Source organism: Pristiophorus japonicus, chromosome 20 (genome assembly GCF_044704955.1).
Source record: "Pristiophorus japonicus isolate sPriJap1 chromosome 20, sPriJap1.hap1, whole genome shotgun sequence".
Lineage (NCBI taxonomy): Eukaryota > Metazoa > Chordata > Chondrichthyes > Pristiophoridae > Pristiophorus > Pristiophorus japonicus.
This window is the reverse complement of record NC_091996.1, coordinates 9439092-9461236: the sequence shown is the minus strand read 5'-3', so window position 1 is coordinate 9461236 and position 22145 is coordinate 9439092. Positions and strand designations below refer to the sequence as shown.

The 22145-nt window shown below is 44.7% G+C and overlaps 1 protein-coding gene across 5 annotated transcripts in view; it reads right to left on the bottom strand.

Annotated features, from left to right (window-relative positions):
* usp20 (ubiquitin specific peptidase 20) overlaps nt 1-22145 on the bottom strand; it is a 204748-nt gene that overhangs the window by 147742 nt on the left and 34861 nt on the right. For all 5 annotated transcript variants that reach the window (XR_011588147.1, XR_011588146.1, XM_070863734.1 and 2 more), the window contains 5 exons: nt 18782-18860; nt 9101-9536; nt 7667-7804; nt 6177-6289; nt 1816-1988 (listed from right to left, as the gene is read on the bottom strand). Coding sequence is in view for 3 of the 5 variants with exons in the window: in XM_070863734.1 (XP_070719835.1) it covers nt 1816-1988; nt 6177-6289; nt 7667-7804; nt 9101-9536; nt 18782-18860 (939 nt within the window). In the remaining 2 variants the exon portion in view is untranslated. The remainder of the gene's footprint in view (nt 1-1815; nt 1989-6176; nt 6290-7666; nt 7805-9100; nt 9537-18781; nt 18861-22145) is intronic.

The following is a 22145-nucleotide window of genomic DNA, read 5'->3' as shown; positions in this document are numbered from 1 at the left end:
GAAATACAAAACAGAAAATGCTGAAAATGTTCAGGTCAGGCAGCATTTGAGGAGAGAGAAACAGAGTTAATGTAGAAGGAAGGCCTTCCACCCGATCACAGATCCTCCATTTTGTTCTTTCCCCACCATTCCCCGTCTCTGCACTTGCTCCAACGCCTGTTAAATCTCGAACGTTTCCCAGTTTTGACCAAGGGTCATCGACCTGAAATGTTAGCTCTGTTTCTCTCTCCACAGATGCTGCCTGATTGGCTGACCATATTCTGATTTTATATATTTTTTTTTAAACCCTTAAATTTGTAGATCTATTCTTGAAATGGAAAAAATTAAATTCTTAAATCAGGTTTAAATTGATAACTTGAAAAATCCTCCATCCCCTCACTCGCTTAGCCTCTAATTCTTAACTCCATTTCACTCAAAGATATTTGAAGCTTAGAGCTGAGCCAAAATCTATTCTGCAGCAAATGTAGTCAGCAGTCTGGCTCTAACAGAAGAGACCACTTGTGCTGATTGAGTTATCATTGCACTGAACTTACTCAAAGGGCTGGATTTTTGGGTCTGGTCATTTCGGGGCGCTAATGGCGTCGGGACGGTAAAGTTTGTGGCCGGGAACAGTTTGCGCCTCAGTCAGCAAAATTCATCAGCTAGGCCCCGAGTGTGGAGCACAGCGTTAAGGGAAGTGTTACACACCTCTTTTAGGGCGGAAAGCAGGCGAAGCTGTTGCTAAAAAGCCGGCCTCGGAGCGTCCTATGAGAGGCTTCCGTGGCAACAACAACAACAAAAAAAAATCGCATCTAAAAACACAACAAACATTCCCAATATCTTTAGATCCGCAATAAACTACACCGCAAAAATAAAACTAAACAAAACAATCAAACTTAGCTCATTCACAAATTCCATCACTGACCACTGCCGGGACAGTTCTGACCGCCTGGTTTTCCAGGAGGTTCCACCAAGGCACGCTACGGAGCGCTATAGGTTTCAGCGCACAACAAATTTCACCATGCAGTCGAAACCGGCGGCATTGCACTCCGGAGCTCGACGCTCCCAGGTGCCCCCGCAAAACCGACAACAAATTTCCCGGCGGGGCGCTGGAAACTGGCTGCCCGGACGGAAACCAACCCCGCCGCCATTACTGCCCCGTCCGGAGCACGAACAGAGGGAAAATTCAGCCCAAAACATGCACTGAAAAAAGGAATATGCTTCCTGGTAACAGCGACTCCATAACTTTAGAGTGACACAGGCCGATAATGTACAGGTTGTATTGTTCTATGTATCTGTTAATATTACAAAAAAAAACACAAAGTAGAGGAACAGACAAAATATGCAAATAACCAGACACTTCAGTTATGCAGAGATGGGATTGCAAGTGAGCTGTATGAATACCCCCACCCAACACCATCTGCTTTTCTCTTCCTCTTTATGCAGAAGTGCCCTCTTTCCACTCAGTGCTTTTCTTCCCAAACAATGATATTCATTCATATATTTTTTTTTTAAAGATTTACTTACTGGCATCGCCCATAAAAAAAAGATTTACTTATTGCTATTGTCAATTTTAGTAAAAGAAAAGTTGCACAAAGGGAAAATAAGTTTGGACAAAAATGGACCAAAGCAACACCAGTTACATACAAGAAAGCAGAAATTTGACAGCCGATCTTCGAAAAAGACAAAGTACTCAATATGCAAACAATTCCATTGACCCAACCGCAAATTTATAATTCACCATGTGCATTAAAACTAAGTGCATAAGCTTGGAGGACTCAAATACATGTGCTGTGGTTCATGCAGTATCTAGCAAGTCTTGCAAACACCTTTTACCTTCTGATGTAATCCATAATGAACGCTACCCATCCCTGTGTAGCGTAGGCATCGCTACAGGTGCCAGTTTTGACTGGCAGGTTTTGGTGGATGGATGCGTGCAGTTTAGCCAGGTCCTCCTTCCCAGGGATTGGCAAGGACAAATCCTGAAATGTTTCCACTGTGGAAGAAATCTGTAATAGGAAAGTTCCACAATGTTAATGTACACAAAGCTAGAGGTTCAATCGGAATCCAAAACTGCTGTTTTAGTGCGGTGGGGCAATTGCCAGCTATTTCATGCAAGTAAATTGCACCTTGCACCAGCACTGTACTGTCAGTGCACCACTTCTCCATATCGACAACAACAACTTGTATTTATATAGCGCCTTTAACATAGCGAAACATCCCAAGGCGCTTCACAGGAGTGTTACAAGACAAAAAGTAAATTTGACATCGATTTGCTAAGAAGAAATTACGGCAGGTCACCCAAATATTGGTCAAAGAGGTAGGTTTGAAGGAGGAAAAAGAAGTTGAGAGTCGGAGAGGTTTAGGCAGAGAGTTCCAGAGCTTGGGGCCGAAGCAGCTGAAGACACGGCCACCGATGGTTGAGCAATAATAATCAGGGATGCTCAAGAGGGCAGAATTGAGGAGCGCAGACATCTCTGGTCATTTTTAAGATCAATCATTCTCTATTCTGTTCTTAAACTTTCGTTGTATAACCATTTCCTCTGGTTATCTACCAAAGCAGCTCCTGGATGCCACAGGGCCTCTTTCAATCCAGAGTACATCAAGATCAAAGCTGCAAAGTATTGCAGATAAAAGCTGAGGTCTTAGTAAGGCAAACTGGCCTGATCGTTTAGCAGTGTTGACCTCTGCAGCGTCCCACTGAATAAAATGGATTTATGGCACAGATCACATAAAATGGGTTTATAGAGCCACAGAAAATGAAAATTCAACTGGTGTTTACTCTTATTTGCATTGGATCATCTGCAAGTATGTTATTAGTGGTTAGATTTATTTATTAGTGTCTTGGGTCGTTTTACTACGTTAAAGACGCTATATAAATGCAAGTTGTTGTATTACTGTAGCACAAGGAAGTGTCGGTATTACCTTTTGGGAAAATTATCGGACATGAAAACTTAATTAACTGCATTAAACTACAAAACTAAACCAATCCTTCTTCTAAAGGGTCAGCCTTGGCTCAGTATAAGCATTCTCTTCCGAGTCAGAAGGTCACAGGTTCAAGTCCCATTTCAGATGGGACTTGAGCATGTAACCCAGGCCGATACTTCAGTCCAATGCGGAGGACCTTTTTAAAAATCTCCAACAACAATTAAAACCTGAAGGAATGAGACTCCTCACCTGTAATAGTTAATATTCAGTGCCAGAGGTTGACTAGCAGCAATTAACAATGATCACGTTAAAAACTGAAATGGACAAGACTTTCTGTGGCGAGTTTAGGCTGCATCTACCGCGCAAATATAGCAACTTCATGCCATTCAATGCCTGTCAATGGTGAGGCAGACAGCGAGATGCCATTTTAGCAAAGCTAACGGCAAAGCAGTACACCTCGGGCAGCAACCTTTGGATATTCTTGTTTAACGGCACATCTGCCCCTCGTTTGAAGTTGCTGTACCAGTTGCACATAAATAGTGGCGAGCGCCATTAATATCACTGTTAATTTGACAGCAGATTCAGGCCCATTATTTTTGAATGGACATCTTGGTAGAACCTCATTACTTTATACTGCCAGCAGAGGGCACTTGCGTACAGAACTTTTCATTTCGATCAGCCATGTTCTGACAGCACAGAAACTGCCAAACAATCTAAGCTATACTGTTGAGAAATACACTAAGTAGATCACAGAACATAACATAAAGAGGAGCAGGAGTAGGCCATACAGTCCCTCGAGCCTGCTCCGCCATTCAATGAGATCATGGCTGATCTTCTACCTCAACTCCACCTTCCCGCACTATCCCCATTTCCCTCGGTTCCCTTAGTATCCAAAAATCTATCGATCTCTGTCTTGAATATACTCAATGTACGGAGTTTCCATTCGCCTTACACAGAATGCACACATTCTCCTCGCTTATCTAAATCCAAGAACTCAGGCTTGGATTGACAAGATAAATGGCTTGGATGTGTGTGTAGAGGTACTAGTTAAAGTTTAACCAACAAAAACCCCACAGCTTACCAACACAGAGCACTGGTAAGCTTTCGGTCGTATATCCAGCTGGGAACACATTATCCGCTCGTGACGCTGGCTTGCATTGATAACTGGAGCAGAGTGGGAAGAATCCCAGGCCCACTGCATCGCATCAATGAGGCAAACAAACTGGGTGGTTAATCATCCACGGTATCCTGGAGTATCTCGGATTCACCAGGCTCTCGACACTCTGAGCTTGCCACAGAGGACCATATGGTTCCAATTTCACTTTGGAACCAACCCGACCCCAAACAGCTCCATTTATCTCTCTCACAAGTTCCCCAGTGACATTCTTCACTAACTGGTCCAACACAGAACTCAACATTATCTTTGTAGCTGCAAAACAACTTTGTCACATCGTCATGGGTGTGAAAAATCAGTAGATTGAATTGGTCTTTTCTTAATCAGGGGCAAGTAGGCATTACTGCAACTATACTTTCCAATGCTCCGTATTATTGGGAACGTTAACGACTACTACCACAACAACTTGTATTTATATAGCGCCTTTAATGTACTGAAATGTCCCAAGGTGCTTCACAGGAGTATTGAGATTTTAAAAAATTGACACCGAGCCGCATAAGCAGAAATTAGCGCAGGTGACCAAAAGCTTGGTCAAAGAGGTAGGTTTTAAGGAGTGTCTTGAAGGAGGAAAGAGAGGTAGAGAGGCGGAGAGGTTTAGGCAGGGAGTTCCAGAGCTTGGGGCCCAGGCAACAGAAGGCACGGCCACCGATGGTTGAGCGATTATAATCAGGGATGCTCAAGAGGGCAGAATTAGAGGAGCGCAGATATCTCGGGGGGGGGTCGTGGGGCCGGAGGAGATTTCAGAGATAGAAAAAGGCGAGGCCATGGAGCGATTTGAAAATAAGGATGAGAATTTTGAAACCAAGGCATTGCTTAACCGGGAGCCAATGTAGGTCAACGACCACAGGGGTGATGGGTGAGCGGGACTTGATGCAAGTTAGGACACCGGCAGCCGAGTTTTGGATCACCTCTGGTTTACGTAGACTGTGGGAGGCCAGCCAGGAGTGTGTTGGAATAGTCAAGCCTAAGAGGTAACAAAGGCATGGATGAGGGCTTCAGCATCGAATGAGCTGAGGAAAAGCGGAGACGGACGATGTTATGGAGGTGGAAATAGGTGGTCTTAGTTACGCTGCGGATATGTGGTCGAAAGCTTATTTCAGGGTCAAATATGACACTAAGATTGCGAACAGTGTGGTTGAGCCGCAGACAGAAGTCAGGGAGAGGGATGGAGTCAGTGGCTAGGGAACAGAGTTTATGGCGGGGACCGAAAACAATGGCTTCGGTCTTGCCAATATTCAATTGGAGAAAAAGTCCGCTCATCCAGAACTGATGTTGGACAAGCAGTCTGACAACTTAGAGAGCGTGGAGAGGTCGAGAGAAGTGGTGGTGAAGGAAAGCTGACTAGCACTTTATCTAAAAGGCAGAAGTCGGGATTCAATGTTTGCATTTTCTAAATAAAAAGTGCCAGAGGGAAACCAGTTGAAATAGAAAATCTGCAAGCAGTACTAAAAAAAAAACAAGCCTAAAAAGTTAATGAAAATAATGAAAATTCTGTAATAATTAACCTTTAACGCAGGCAGTGAAAGAATCTAGATGAAGAAACAGATAAAGTGGGTCATTTTAGCTAATCAGATAAAAGAGGAAATGGAAACAGGCAACTAGAAGTCAAAAGTGGCTACATTTTTTTTAAAGTTTTAGTTACATAGGGCTCTTACAGGAATTAAGTAACTCCTGACATTTAAGTCGCTTTACGACTGCAATATTGTATGATTTGTTTCAGGGTCGGAGGTGTTAGCTGAAACACAAACCAAAAACAGTAACTGGTCCAGGGGCATGCGATTTAATGAGATAAGTGCAGAAAAAATACATCAGATCAACTCCTGGAGATAATGGATGCAAGTTATTAGTCTCTAATAAATAGATTTTAATGGATTCAGATTTGCAAAGGAGGAAAATTTATACAACATAATTCCATCAGGAGAAAGTTCATCTTAAAAGGCAGGCGACATACTTAACGAGGGAATCCATCAGTTAGATAGCGTGAAAAATTAAAAAGCACATCAACGGCTCAGGACTAATGCAGAATACTGCACCACATTACTCTTTTAAAAACTCAAGTTATGCTTACTCTTTTAAAAACTCGAGTTATGCTTACTCTGTCGCAGGTGAGACACTGGACTAGACTCAATATCGACCCGTCAAAGATATCGGAAATTACACTGCGATACTTGGCCTGCTTTCTTTTTTTGGCAGACAACAGGAGCTGGGCTGAGAGAAGAAAAGAAAAAGAATTGAATTACATTTTGCAAATAATGTATGCAACATGAAAAAAACACATGCATTTATATAGCGCCTTTCACGATCACCGGAGGTCTCAAAGCGCTTTACAGCCAATTAAATACTTTTTGGAGTGTAGTCACTGTTGTAATGTAGGAAACGCAGCAGCCAACTTGCGCACAGCAAACTCCCTCAGCACTGCACTAAGCACATAAATCTAGGCTAAGTTCCTGGAGTGGGACTTGAACCCACAACTTTCTGACTCAGAGGCGAGTGTGCTACCCACTGAGCCACAGCTAACACTGTGTAAAGTAAAATTCCATGTTATTAAAATCTATCATTTATTTAAAAAAAATACAACAGTAGGATTGCAAGATTCATTGGTTATAGGTAGGCATGGTATGTGGGACTAACAGCAGTTGGATAAAAATAATTTGCATTATCGAATATAAAAAACCTTTACCATTAAATAAGACTACAAAGCTGGGTGAGGCGGTTTTATCTTTACATAAACAAGATTATGCTAATACAAGACCATTTGGCCAACGTGATACCTTTTAGCTACTGAAGACTTTTGGAAGAATACAGGTAGAAAATGTTACCTTGAATTGCAAAAGAACTCACTAAAAATAAAGATACAATTATTATACAACTGTACAGGGCATTAGTGAGACCACACCTGGAGTACTGCGTACAGTATTGGTCTCCTTATTTAAGGAGGGTATACTTGCATTGGAGGCAGTTCAGAGAAGGTTCACGAGGTTGATTCCTGAGATGAAGGGGTTGTCATATGAAGAAAGGTTGAGCAGGTTGGGCCTGTACTCATTGGAGTTGAGAAGACTGAGAGCTGATCTTATTGAAATATATAAGATTCTGAGGGGGCTGGACAGGATAGACACAGAGAGGATGTTTCCCCCTCGTGGGGGAATCTAGAACTAGTGGACATAGATTCAGAATAAGGGGTCGCCCATTTAAAACGGAAATGACGAAGAATTTCTTCTTTCAGAGAGTCGTGAATCTTTGGAATTCTCTGCCCCAGAGAGCTGTGTAGGCTAGGTCATTGAATATATTTAAGGCGGAGATCGACAGATTTTTGAACGATAAGGGAGTCATGGGTTATGGGGAGCAGGCAGGGAAGTGGAGTTGAGGCCAAGATCAGATCAGCCATGATCTTATTGAATGGCGGAGCAGGCTCGAGGGGCCAGGTGGCCTACTCCTGCTCCTATTTCTTATGTTCTATAATCACACACGACAGAAAGAATTGAGAGATTCAGAATTTAAGTTTAATTTTTCACCTTTTTAAAAAAAAAATCAGCCAATAGCAAAACTCAACAACAAGGAAATGGTCAATTTAAAACTACTGGGTACCTTTTTTGAGGGAGAATGACGACACGGCCCGCATTGGACTCGATCGAGGTGGACTGCTGGACAGCTTGGAATGAAGTTCTTGGTGGATGGGGCTGCAGGAACGTGGCGTGCGACGCATGTTCACATCGTTGTCGGGTTCTGCGACAGATAAACAGGAAACAAAACAGGTTATATATTCAGGCAGCACCTCGCAAACCCGCAACCTCTACCACCTGGAAGGACAAGGGCAGCAGGGCGCATGGGGACACCACCGCTTCCCAAGTTCCCCGCACAGCATCAGGACTTGGAAATCGGCCAATGTCACTGGGTCAAAATCCTGGAACTCCCTCCCTCACAGCACTGTGGGAACACCTTCTCCACACGGACTGCAGCGGTTCAAGGCAGCGGCTCACCACCACCTTCTCCAGGGCAATTAGGGATGGGCAATAAATGCCAGGGATGCTCACATCCCGTGAATGAATAAGAAAAAGAATATCGTACGGCCTGTGAGCGAGGCTGCCGCTGTAGCACATTACACGGGAATCGCTCGATTCATTTCAGCTTTTGGCCGTAAAGCTCTCAGGGAAGAGAAGACTTTGTTCCTATTGGGCATGGCTGGGTTTCAATTCGAAGTCCTGTCGCAGAAAATTCAGAATTCAGGCCCCTCACTAACCCAGGTCACTGAATATCATCGGGTCAGGCAGCATCTGTGGAGAGAAAATGCTGCCTGACACGCTGACATTTCCAGCATTTTCTGTTTTTATCTCAGATTCCAGCATCCGCACTATTCTGCTTTTGTATCGTTGAATATCATTCTGCTTTTCTCTCCACGTGTGGCATAGCATCAAAGGAGGAAGGTTATATTTTATAACATGTATTACCAAAAGCTAGTTCCGAAACAACTGCACAGAATGGTAGACTACTGAGATCGATAGATTTTTGGACGCTAGGGGAATCGAGGGATTATGGGGATCGGGCGGGAAGGTGGGGTTGAGGTCAAAGATCGGCAATGATCTTATTGAATGTTTCCCCTGGCTGGGGAGTCTAGAACCAGGGGTCACAGTCTCAGAATAAGGGGTCGGCTATTTAGGATTAAGATGAGGAGAAGCTTCTTCACTCAGAGGGTGGTGAATCTTTGGAATTCTTTACCCCAGAGAACTGTGGTTGCTCAGTTGTTGAGTACATTCAAGACAGAAATCGATAGATACTAAGGCACTCGAGGGATATGGGGATAGTGCGGGAAGGTGGAGTTGAGGTCGAAGATCGGCTGTGATCTTATTGAATGGCGGAGCATCCTCGAGGGGCCGTATGGGCCACTCCTGCTCCTAATTCTAAAATGGTACTTAAACTACTTGAGCTCGGAGGACACAAGAGGTCCAGGTCTTGACAGAAAATAATTCTCTACCCTTCAGGTCCCAGAAGGTATTTTTAAAAAAAGGAATTTAAATACTGCACCTGGTGTCCTACAAGGACTATTAGAAAGCACAGCAGCTCGAGCATCACCAGAACCTCCAGCGTCTCCGGAACTCAAAGAAGTGTCCACATCTGCATCTTCATCAATTGCATCCACCGGCCCGAGCCTGTGGTGCCCGCATGAAAACTTTCTGTCCTTCTGCCTCTCTTTCTCCGAAATCCCTTTGCCGCACTCATCCTGGATCAGCAGCTCGGTCTCGATCTGCTTCTCCGAGGTGCACCTGCTCCTGTTCTCCCCTTCCCCTTTATCGCTGCTTGCACCGGAGTCGCAGGAGAGAAACTCGTCTTCCGAAGGGCTGCGGTCACCGTCTCGCTTTTCGTCTGTGTCGCTCGAGGAGTCAGTGTCTCGCTCCGACAAGGGCTCCTTTAGTTCTTCATGGAGCTGATCCATCAAACAGCGGAGGAATTCCTGCGTGTCCTGCAAAACCAGAAGCAGGGAGAATGGTAGCACAGTGGTTATGTTACTCAACCGATAATCCAGAGGCCTGGACTAATAATCCAGGAGGCCCGAGTTCAAATCCCACCACGGCAGCTGGGGGAATTTAAATTCAGTTAATTAAATAAATCTACGATTAAAAAGTGAGTATCAGTAATGGTGACCATGAAACTATTGGATTGTTAGAAAACTCCAACTGCGTCACTAATGTTCTTTAGGGAAGAAAATCTGCCGTCCTTACCTGGTCTGGCCTCTCTATGTGACTCCAGGCCCACAGCAATGTTGTTTACTCTTAACTGCCCTCTGAAATGGCCCAGCGAGCCACTCAGTTGTACCAAACCGCCAGCACTGCGGGAGTACCTTCACCACATGGACTGCAGCGGTTGAAGAAAGCGGCTCACCACCACCTTCTCAAGGGCAATTAGGGATGGGCAATAAATGTCAGCCTTGCCGACAGTACAATCTATATGACTTGGATGAATGGACCGAAGGTAATGTAGCTAAGTTCGCTGATGATACAAAGGTGGGTGGGAAAGCAAGTTGTGAGGAGGACACAAAAAATCTGCAAAGGGATATAGACGGGCTACGTGAGTGGGAAAAAAGTTGGCATTTGGTGTATGTTGGGATAAAAAGAAGGCTTCTCTTCTTCAAGGTGAATTCCCTGAAATAAGGAATCGACATCAGCCCTTATAACGACCACGGAATCAAACAGACAAAACCTTAAATTCATTTTTACAATCGTTATTCAAGCATTTGCAAGGGAAGCATCTCAGCCGCCGAAGAAAGGATCTTCCCCGAGTAATGGTTCCATACAGTTATACATTCTCCGAGGCGTGTAACCCTCGTGCAATGCCTTCTATGACGGAGCTACATTGATTCGTTGACCCTTATCAAAAGAGCTGCTGAATGGTTTGTTCCACAGCATCTTCATCTTATTTGTTCAGCTCATGAGGAGCTGACCTCAGTCTATTGGAATTTGATGACCAAGGTTAAAACTGCAGAACATCAGTTTTAAAGATAAGCACACAAGCACGAGCTATGCCCTTTAATCTGATTTTGTTCCATACCCTTATTTCGTTTTTAAATATACTTTTTACCCCCTTACAGAGTATATTGTGAGAAAGTGTAAGGTTATCCACTTTGGCAGAAAAAATAAAAAAGCAAATTATTTAAATGGTGAAAAATTACAAAATGCTGCACTTCAGGAGGGACCTGGGGGTCCTTGTGTATGAAACACAAAAAGTTAGTATGCGGGTACTGCAAGTAATCAGGAAGGCAAATGGAATGTTGGCCTTTATTGCAAAGGGGATAGAGTATAAAAGCAGAGTATTGATGAGGCCACACCTGGAGTACTGCGTACAGTATTGGTCTCCATATTTAAGAAAGGATATACTTGCATAGTTTCAGAATAAGGGGTCGGCCATTTAAAATTGGGATGAGGAGGAATTTCTTCTCTCAGCGGGTTGCAAATCTGTGGAATTCTCTGCCCCAGAGAGCTGTGGAGGCTGGGTCATTGAATATATTTAAGGCGGAGATTTTTGAATAAGGGAGTAAAGGGTTATGGGGAGCGGGCAGGGAAGTTGAGCTGAGCACAAGATCAGATCAGCCATCATCTTTTGAATGGCGGAGCAGGCTCGAGGGGCCAAATGGCCTACTCCTGTTCCTATTTCTTATGTTCTTATGTTGCCAGTGACGCCTACATCCCGTGAACAAATAAAAAAAGATAGCGGGTATGTCTCAGAACTAACTATTGAAATCTGTAGCCTTAAAATCAGGACCTAACTGTTTGACAAAAACCCAATGATCTGTGGGAATATGAGGAATATGAAGTGGCAGCCCTGCAATACATGGAGGAGTCCCAAATTAACCCAGCACACAGAGCTCTCTGGTGGCAGAAAGCTGGCACTGCAGCACCTCAATGATGATGCTTCAAGACCTGAACAATTTTAGCTCCTCAACCTCGGTATGTTCACAAGCAATGTTCCCTTTAAGAGCTCTGCAGCTCCCGCGCAGCCAGCTCACCGGAAAAACTGTGCATGGATCACGCACCCGAGAAAAAATATTAAAGGGAATATTGATCAAAAGAGGTTTATTCCAGTCCTGCTGGGAATCCAAACAATTGAATGCTGTGGACAGACAGTAAGGTGAAATGTTCTGGGCCTGGTCATGTTCTGTTGGTCAAATTCTTAATGTTTCGTTCCTCACACTATAGTGACCACACCTCAAATAGTACTTTGTTGACTGTAAAGTGCTTTGGAACTTCCTGAGGTCGTGAAAGGTGCTATACAAATGCAAGTTTTTGGTTGCAGTACTGAGGGAGTGCTGCACTGCCGGAGGTGCCATCTTTCAGATGAGATGTTAAATCAAGTCTGCCCTCTCAGGTGAATGTTAACTATCCCATGTCACTATCTTGAAGAAGAGCAGTGAAGTTATTTATCCCTCAATCAACTGAACAAAACAGATTATCTGGTCATTATCACATTGCCGTTTGCGGGAGCTTGCTATGCGCAAGTTGGCTGCCTACATTACAACAGTGACTGCGCTCCAAATGTTCTTCACTTGCTGTAAAGCGCTTTGAGGCGCCTGGTGGTCGTGAAGGGCGCTATATTTTTTTTTAAAACGCAAAAAGCAAGTAATCAGGGAACAGAACTGGAATAACCAGCACCCACGGAAAGGGGGCCAATGAAAATATAGCACAATTCTGTTACATACATGTAGATTAAGACGGACAATACGGTGTAAGGCATAAAAGAGGGGAGAGAAAACATTCAAATATCAGGTCATTGAGAGGTGTTACTAGATTACTTGGCTAAGCAGCTGTATACAAATACAAGTTGTTGTTGTAAAGACATGTCAAGAAATAGATGAAAGCTGGTGGAAGGCGAAGATAAAGGAGAGGCTGATAGTGTCCCCTGCTCTTCTTCGAAATAGTGCCATGGAATCTTTTGCATCCACCTGAGAGAGCCTCAGTTTAACGTCTCATCCGAGAGACAACACCTCCGACAGTGTAGCGCTCCCTCAGTACTACACTGGGAGTGTCAGCCTAGATTTTTTTGTGCTCAAGTCCCTGGAGTGGGGACTTGAACCCACAACCTTCTGACTCAAAGAGGCAAGAGTGCTATCCACTGAGCCACAGCTGACACTGTGAGATCTTTAATGCCATAGAAACAGACAGATGGGACCTCCGTTTTGAACGTTTCACCAGGAGAATAGGCCTGGGTGGGCAGCGTTAGCTCAGTACTACACTGGAGTGTCACCTTAGCTTTGTGAGCTCAAGTCCGGGAGTCAGACACTGAAATCTACATGCTCCTTTCTGTCATAGTAAAGTGGCATGTTTTAATCGGAATTACATCAATTTACAAATTTGCCGGATAAATCTGTCCCTTTAAAATTAGGAAAGGCAACTGGAGTAATATCCAGGAAAAAATCTTCATTGCAAAGCACAGTTTTATCAAAGACTGGATGTGATATTTAGTCCAACACTAACTGGTTCAACAAACATCGACCCGAAACGTTAACTCTGCTTTCTCTCCACAGATGCTGCCCGACCCGCTGAGATTTCCAGCATTTTCTGTTTTTAATCAAATAGATTATTGTATCAATGGAGAAGCAGCGTGTACTGAAACGCAGCTTCAAATGTTTTACCTTAAACATTGCTCTCTCAAACATCCCTCTTGATTTTGCTTTCCAAAACTCAAAAAAATGGACAAATATGCTTTCTTTCTCCATGTCCACAAGTGCTGTTGAGGTCCAGGAAAGTAGAGACCTATTCTGTAGTGACATGTGGTACTAGCTGTACGCTCAATCAGATTTCCCCACCCCTTCGAAGAATCACAAACAGCATCCAATTGCAGCTCAGTTATACGGGGGTCTGGGCTCCACATGACTGCACAGGTCAAGCCGAGTTGAGGGCTGGGTCTTTTGTTTTTGTCATCACGCTGGTGTCGGTGTCGCACCAATAGGTTGAAACAATGGCCACTCACTCGTTCACAAAGATAAAACTGCTGAACTTAAAAACAGATGGCCGATGGTGAGCATCAGCCACAAGAAATAATTCCAAGCGACGGAAAGAAGAGAAGAAAGGCAGAGCTCTGGGGCCATCCCCATCACTTGTGGAACAAGTTAGCAGACAGCCTTCTTTGAGCATACAACACAAAAGGAGTGTTACAGGAACTTTCCATTCAATCCCTGTGTGAAGTGCTGGCTATCAGCACACAAGCGCTGTGTAATCAGCGAGACTCTCACCACAGCCCACGCCTCATTATAATGCACCATTTGGCTGGCTGCCAAGCAGCCCGTTATAATGATCATTTATGCAGATTCCTGGCCAGAGCCAGCATATTATGCACAACAGATGGGTGCTTTCAGATATGTCAAGGCAACAGGTTCGGGGTGAAGGGCAGGTTTAGGACAAATGCCAGGCAGTTTTGTGGATCAACAGCTGACGGGAGGGACAGTTGAGGCATGGCTGCTCGATTCATTTACAGAAACAGCTGGATTCTGTCGTGAGAAGGCAGTGGGGTGGATATTCTGCAAGGAAAAATGGACTAAAGGATCTTTTTGGTCAGACCCTATCTTGTGATCACAGGACTAGGGGGTCAAGACTCAGCGGGCATAGATTTGAAATGATTGGTGGGAGGCTTAGAGGGGATTTGAGGGGAAATTTATTCACTCAGAGAGTGGTGGGGGTCTGGAACTCACTGCCTGAAAAGGTGCTAGAGACAGAAACCCTCACCGCATTTAAAAAGTACTTGGATGTACACTTGAAGTGCCACAAACTACACGGTGCGGACTAAGAGCTGGAAAGTGGGATTAGGCCGGATAGCCTCTTTGTCGGCCGGAAAGGACACAATGGGCCGAAATGGCCTCCTTCCGTAAACTTCTATAATTCTATGACTATTATTTAGGGAAGAAAATCTACCGCCCTTACCCGGTCTGGTTATATATATGACTCCAGACCTACAGCAATGTGGTTGACTCTTAACTGCTCTCTGAAATGGCCACCAGCAAGCCATCAACTGCTACGATGGACTGCAGTGGTTCAAGAAGGCGGCTCACCACCACCTTCTCAAGGGCCATTCGGGAATGGACAAAAAAAGGCCGGCCTTGTCAGCGATGCCCACATCCCGTGAATTAAAACATTTTTAAAAAACAATTATTTAATCAAGATCGTCAGTCGACATCGAACTGCAAGGTACTGAGGTACAGTCCCAACTATTACGTCACGCTCAGTGGGCCAGCGAGATTTTCAGTCCAAACAAATATTTGGAATGATCTTGAAATGGGGTTCTATTTTTTCACATTTCTACATCTTGTGCATCACGTATATATTAAATAAAACATTTTTTATTGGTCAGCTTGCAAAGCTCACATCAGTGAACCGGTTTAAAGCAAGACAAACATAATCACTTATCAGCACAGTGCCGTACATCAGCAGTAAAGGAAAGTTGACATATTCACTCCACATAAACATACTGAGTGCCAGTTAATCATCACTGCACCTCCATTTCTACAAGAACACACTCCCCTCTCCTCCCTTCCCTTCCCTTTCACTTCCATAGTGAAGGGAAGTATCATAGACTAGTACTGCACAGAAGCAGGCCATTTGGCCCATCAAGAGCAATCCAGTTAGTCCCACTCCCCCTGCTCTTTCCCCATTACCCTGCAATTTTTTCTCCTTCAAATATTTATCCAATCCCCTTGTGAAGGCTTCTACTGAATCTGTATCCAGCGCCCTAACAGGCAGTGCATTCCAAATCCTAACCACTCGTTGCGTAAAGCAGTTTTTCCTCGTGTCCCCTTTACTTCTTTTGCCAATCACCTTAAATCGGTGCCCTCTCCTTATCGACCCTTCAGCCATTGGAAACAGTTTCTCTTTATTGACTCATTCCATCTAAAACCTTCCTGATTTAAAGAACTAACAGAAATATACCTCACCTGTAGATCTAAATTCCAGCCAGCCTGGAGATTCAGACCGACAACCTGAGGATACAAAGGGAAATGGCTGTTTTCCCTGAGCCAAGCGTTTATTTGTACCTTAAATATAGATTAATGGAATAGATTACAGTCGCAGTCATTTCCTGAACTTGAGAAAATTACAATCAACTTTCTAAATGGCTCCTTATGGTTCCATACAAAGTCTATGCATATGCACATGTAATCTAAAGTAATACTTTATGATTGCAACTCCACAGTTAAGACAGATGGAGGCAAGCTGATGAGATACTTGTTCGCAGAATACATGCGTCATGTGGTATCCTGTTGTTCATTGGGACAGACATGACCTCAGTTTAACCTCTCAAATGATGGGACAGTGCCTAAACAGTGCACCTCCTCTCGCCCTCTGGGCACAGCCTTCCTCTTTCCCACTTAGCTCCTTGTGTCAGCCGTGGCTCAGTGGGTAGCACCCTCGCCTCCAAGCCAGAAGATTGTGGGTTCAAGCCCCAAGAGCCTTGAGCACAAAAATCTAGGCCAACACTCCAGTGCAGTACTGAGGGAGTGCGGCACTGTCGGAGATGCCGTTAAACCGAGGCCGCGTCTGCTCTCTCGGGTGGACATAAAAAATCCCATGCCACTATTTCAAAGAAGAGCAGGGGAGCCAAATTGGTTGCTGCATTTCCTCCAATACAACAGTGACTATACTTCCAAATTACTTCAATGGCTGTAAAGCGCTTTAGGACGCCCGGTGGTGGTGAAAGGCGCTATATAAATGCAACTCTTTCTTTCTTGAGAGTCAGTATTTCATAAGGATTTGGGTGCGATCATTTATTCATTCACCGAAAGCTTCCGATGTCAACAGACTGAATCAAATTTTCTAGGTTACACTTAAAAAGGAATTTGCCTAGTTGAAAGAAGTATCCTTGTATTAACAGCTGGTGAGACCACATGTTTGGATACTGTGTGAAATTTCGGGCACTTTGTCTTCATGTGTTGAGGGCTTTCAGGAAAGAGTAACAAGAATGACTGAGACTTTGGGTTGTTAGGAGAAGAGACCCAAAGAAATGAACTGGTTCTCATTTAGGAAAAGGACACTGGGAGAGGCATGATCTTAGTCTTTAAAATACTGAGGGCCATAGATGCAAGGAGGGTATTTGACTTGGACTGTGGTACAGAACTATTAAGCCACATGCAAGTCTAGAGATGAGAAGAAACTGTCTCCTTTCTCTCCCTTCCCCCGCCTCCCAAGTAAGAGATAGGTGGAACAAACTCCCAACAAATGTAGGTGATGTTATGCTTATTAACTGCTTCAGAGAGACAGACCTGCAGTTATATAGCTGGAGAAATACCACCAACAATGTTTCCGCAAGATCTTACAAATCCCGAGAGGACAGACGCACCAACATTAGCGTCTTTGACCAGGCCAACATCCCCAGCATTGAAGTATTGACCACACTTGATCAGCTCCGCTGGGTAGGCCACATTGTCCGCATGTCAGACACGTGATTCCCAAAGCAAGCGCTCTACTCAGAACTCCTTCACGGCAAACAAGCCAAAGGTGGGCAGAAGAAACGTTACAAGGACACCCTCAAAGCCTCCCTGATAAAATGCAACATCCCCACTGACACCTGGGAGTCCCTGGCTAAAGACCAACCGAAGTGGAGGAAGTGCATCTGGGAGGGCGCTGAGCACCTCGAGCCTCCTCGCCGAGAGCATGCAGAAATCAAACACAGGTGGCGGAAAGAGCGTGCGGCAAACCAGTCCCACCCACCCGTTCCCTCAGCGACTGTCTGTCCCACCTGTGACAGGGACTGTGGTTCTCGTACTGGACTGTTCGGCCACCTAAGGACTAATTTTTAGTGTGGAAGCAAGTCTTCCTCGATTCGAGGGAAAAGTCCATGATGATATAGCTTGTTTCATTTCCACAGGATGCCTAAAAGCTCTTTACAGCCAGTGAATTACTTTTAAGTGCATGCACTATTATCTAGGCAAACACAGCAGCCAGCTGCAGACAGCAAGGCACCGCAAACGCCAAATTAGATAAACGACTAGTTAATCCATTTCTGATGGCGTCGGTTGAGGAATAAACATTGGTTGAGGAATAAACATAGGCCAAGGAATAAATATTGGCCAAGCATTGGGAGAATGCCCATGCTCTTCTTTAGAGAGTGCGCCTGGCAGGCAGGGGCTGGGTTTAACATCTCATCTTAAAGACAGCACCTCTGTTAGTGCAGCATTCCCTCAGTACAGCACTGAAGTAGCAGCCTAGTTTGTGTGTGGGTTGAGACTTGAACTCGCAATCTTTGAACTCAGAAGAGGAGAGCGCCACCAACGAGCCAAGCTGACACATAACTGACAAGAAACTGAATGAAGGTCTGGATGGTAGCAGGATGTGGTAGCATAGTGGTTATGTTGCTGGACTGGTAATCCAGAGGCCTGGATGAATGATCTGGGCACGTGAGTTCAAACCTCACCACGGCAGCTGGGGAATTTAAATTCAGTTAATGAATAAAAAGCTAGTATCAGTAATGGTGACCATGTAACTACTGGATTGTCGCAAAAACCCATCTGGTTCACTAATATCTTTCAGGGAAAGAAATTTGCCGTCCTGACCTGGTCTGGCTTATATATGTCTCCAGACCCACAGCAAGATGGTTGACTCTTAACTGCTCTCTGAAATGGCCTAGTAAGCCACTCAGTTAAGGGCAATAAATGCTGGCCTAGCCAGCGACACCCACATCCCGTGGAAAAAAAATATGGTGTTACAAGAATAGGTTCATAACTGCTATGAATAAATGCTGCATAGGAAATAATGGCGACAGTGTTGCTGGAGGTGTGGAGGGAAAGCAGCAGATCACAAGTGAATGCTGAAGATCTGGAAATGGGTATATATCGAGAGTTTTGCTTTAATACTCTGGGAATCAGAGAGCATTTACAGAGAACTTTTTTTTGGCTGTGAAGTGGCTTTGAGACGTCCAGTGGTAGTGAAAGGCGCTATGGAAATTTAAGTCTTTCTTTCCCCGAGAAAATTGAATCAAGACTGGTGGAGCAGTCCCTGATGGAGTTAGCAATGTTCCCCCTAAGGTGCACTGCAGCAAATTTAAAGGGACCACGCACTACAAAAAATAGAGCACATTGATTGTAAGTGGTCTATAGGAGTGGGATCGATGGACCAAATGGGTTTTTCTCAATCCATGTTCTCAGCTGGGGGACTGCAGCACACCCTTGAGATGTATAAGTCACACAATAAATCATTTTCTTCTAAAGACACATACCCTCTCCAGCCTTACCTGTTGTGCATAACCTCGGAACATAGGATTAACCAACTTAATGCCATGGGCAAGGCTTGCAGGAATGACATAGCTAGGACTGCACAAAAAAGAGAGAGACATTAATTACAGAGAGACAGCACTATTAGGTCATCTTATTTATAAGAACATAAGAATTAGGAGCAGAAGTTGGCCATTGGGTCCCTCGAGCCTGCTCCGCCATTCAATGAGATCATGGCTGATCTTCTACCTCAACTCCACTTTCCTGCTCTATCCCCATATCCCTTGATTTCCTTAATATCCAAAAATATATCCATCTCTGTCTTGAATATACTCAAAGACTGAGCCTCCAAAGCCTTCTGCGGTAGAGAATTCCAAAGCTTCACCACCCTCTGAGTGAAGACGTTTCTCTTCATCTCAGTCCTAAATGGCAGGCCCTTTATTCGGAGACTGTGATCCCTGGTTCTAGACTCACCAGCCAGGGGGGAACATCCTCCCTGCATCTACCCTGACAAGCCCTGTAAGAATTTTGTATGTTTCAATGACATCATCATTTGATACAATTGAGTCTCTTCAGACTCAGAATAAGAGGCCCAACGTCGGAGGAGGAGCGGCAGTTCGAGCAGCGCGAGTCCGGGGTGTGTGGACAGGCCTATAAAGGCCCAGCGGCTGCGAGAGGCGGCAGCAGATCGGAGGCGGGAGCTCGAGGTGCGTGGTGAGGCCTATAAAGGCCCAGCTTGTGCAGCTCCAGCCGGGAGAAAAAGCAAAAAAGTAGAAAGGAATCAAAAGGTGACGTCACAGCCAAAGGGGTAAGTCGATTTTCTTTTTCTTTTTTATATCAGTAAGTAAGCCGTTAACATTGTTGTCACCAAATTAAGTGTATCTAAGGGTTAAGTCATGGCAGGAGAGCTCGGTCATGTGATATGCTCCTCCTGTACCATGTGGAAACTCAGGGACAACTACGTGTGCGGGAAGTGTATCCACCTCCAGCTCCTGACGGACCGCGTTGCGAATTTGGAGCTGAGGGTGGATTCACTCTGGAGCATCCACGATGCTGAGAATGACATGAGTAGCACGTGAAGCGAGTTGGTCTTACCGCAGGTGAAGGTCCACAGCCAGCTAGGGAATAGAAAACCAGCAAGAAGAGCAGTGCAAGGAAGGTAGTGCATGGGTCCCCTGCGGTCAACCCCCTGCAAAACAGATACACTGCTTTGAGTACTGTTGAGGGGGATGACTCATCAGGGGAGGGCAGCAGCAGCCAAGTTCATGGCACCGTGGCTGGCTCTGTTGCACAGAAGGGCAGGAAAAAGAGTGGGAGAGCGATAGTGATAGGGGATTCAATTGTAAGGGGAATAGATAGGCGTTTCTGCGGCCGCAACCAAGACTCCAGGATGGTATGTTGCCTCCCTGGTGCAAGGGTCAAGGATGTCTCGGAGCGGGTGCAGGGCATTCTGAAAAGGGAGGGAGAACAGCCTGTTGTCGTGGTGCACATTGGTACCAACGACATAGGTAAAAAAAGGGATGAGGTCCTACGAGACGAATTTAAAGAGCTAGGAGCTAAATTAAAAAGTAGGACCTCAAAAGTAGTAATCTCGGGATTGCTACCAGTGCCACGAGCTCGTCAGAGTAGGAATCACAGGATAGCGCAGATGAATACGTGGCTTGAGCAGTGGTGCAGCAGGGAGGGATTCAAATTCCTGGGGCATTGGAACCGGTTCTGGGGGAGGTGGGACCAGTACAAACCGGACGGTCTACACCTGGGCAGGACCAGAACCAATGTCCTAGGGGGAGTGTTTGCTAGAGCTGTTGGGGAGGAGTTAAACTAATATGGCAGGGGGATGGGAACCAATGCAGGGAGACAGAAGCAAAAGACAGAAAGGAGATGAGTAAAAGTAGAAGTCAGAGAAACCCAAGGCAAAAAACAAAAAGGGCCAATGTACAGCAAAATTCTAAAGGGTCAAAGTGTAATAAAAAGGCAAGCCTGAAAGCTCGGTGCCTCAATGCGAGGAGCATTCGGAACCCAGGAGAGAGCTCTGAGCTAGTTAGAGTGGGTGAGAGCGCAGATGAACAGGACCCCAAGAAAGAATGCAAAAGGCAGGAGGCAACAGAGCAGAGTAGCACTGGGGTAAGTGTAAGCCACAAGGTGGTAGTAAGGGACAATATGTATGAATATAAAGGGGCTGCAGGAGGGGTCAAAACTAAAAATCATGGTATTAAAAACTAGTATAAAATACTCTACCTAAACGCACGCAGCATTCAAAATAAAGTAAATGAGTTGACGGCACAAATCATTACAAATGGGTATGATTTGGTGGCCATTACAGAAACATGGTTGCAGGGTGGCCAAGACTGGGAATTAAACATACAGGGGTATCTGACAATTCGGAAGGATAGACAAGAAGGGAAAGGAGGTGGGGTAGCTCTGTTAATAAAGGATGATATCAGGGCAGTTGTGAGAGATGATATTGGCTCTAATGAACAAAATGTTCAATCATTGTGGGTGGAGATTAGAGATAATAAGGGGAAAAAGTCACTGGTGGGCATAGTTTATAGGCCCCCAAATAATAACTTCACGGTGGGCGGACAATAATCAAGTGAACAATAGAGGCATGTGAAAAAGGAATGGCAGTAATCATGGGGAATTTTAACCGACCTATCGATTGGTCAAATCAAATCGCACGGGATAGCCTCGAGGAGGAATTCATAGAATGCATACGGGATTGTTTCGTAGAACAGTATGTTACAGAACCGACAAGGGAGCAAGCTATCTTAGATCTGGTCCTGTGTAATGAGACAGGAATAATAAACGATCTCCTAGTAAAAGATCCTCTCGGAATGAGTGATCACTGTATGGTTGAATTTGTAATACAGATTGAGGGTGAGGAAGTAGTGTCTCAAACGAGCGTACTATGCTTAAACAAAGGGGACTACAGTGGGATGAGGGCAGAGTTAGCTAAAGTAGAGTGGGAATACAGACTAAACGGTGGCACAATTGAGGAACAGTGGAGGACTTTTAAGGAGCTCTTTCATAGTGCTCAACAAAAATATATTCCAGTGAAAAAGGGCGGTAAGAGAAGGGATAAGCAGCCGTGGATAACCAAGGAAATAAAGGAGTGTATCAAATTAAAAACCAATGCGTATAAGGTGGCCAAGGTTAGTGGGAAACTAGAAGATTGGGAAAATTTTAAACGACAGCAAAGAATGACTAAGAAAGCAATAAAGAAAGGAAAGATAGATTACGAAAGTAAACTTGCGCAAAACATAAAAACAGATAGTAAAAGCTTTTACCGATATATAAAACAGAAAAGAGTGACTAAAGTAAATGTTGGTCCCTTAGAAGATGAGAAGGGGGATTTAATAATGGGAAATGTGGAAATGGCTGAGA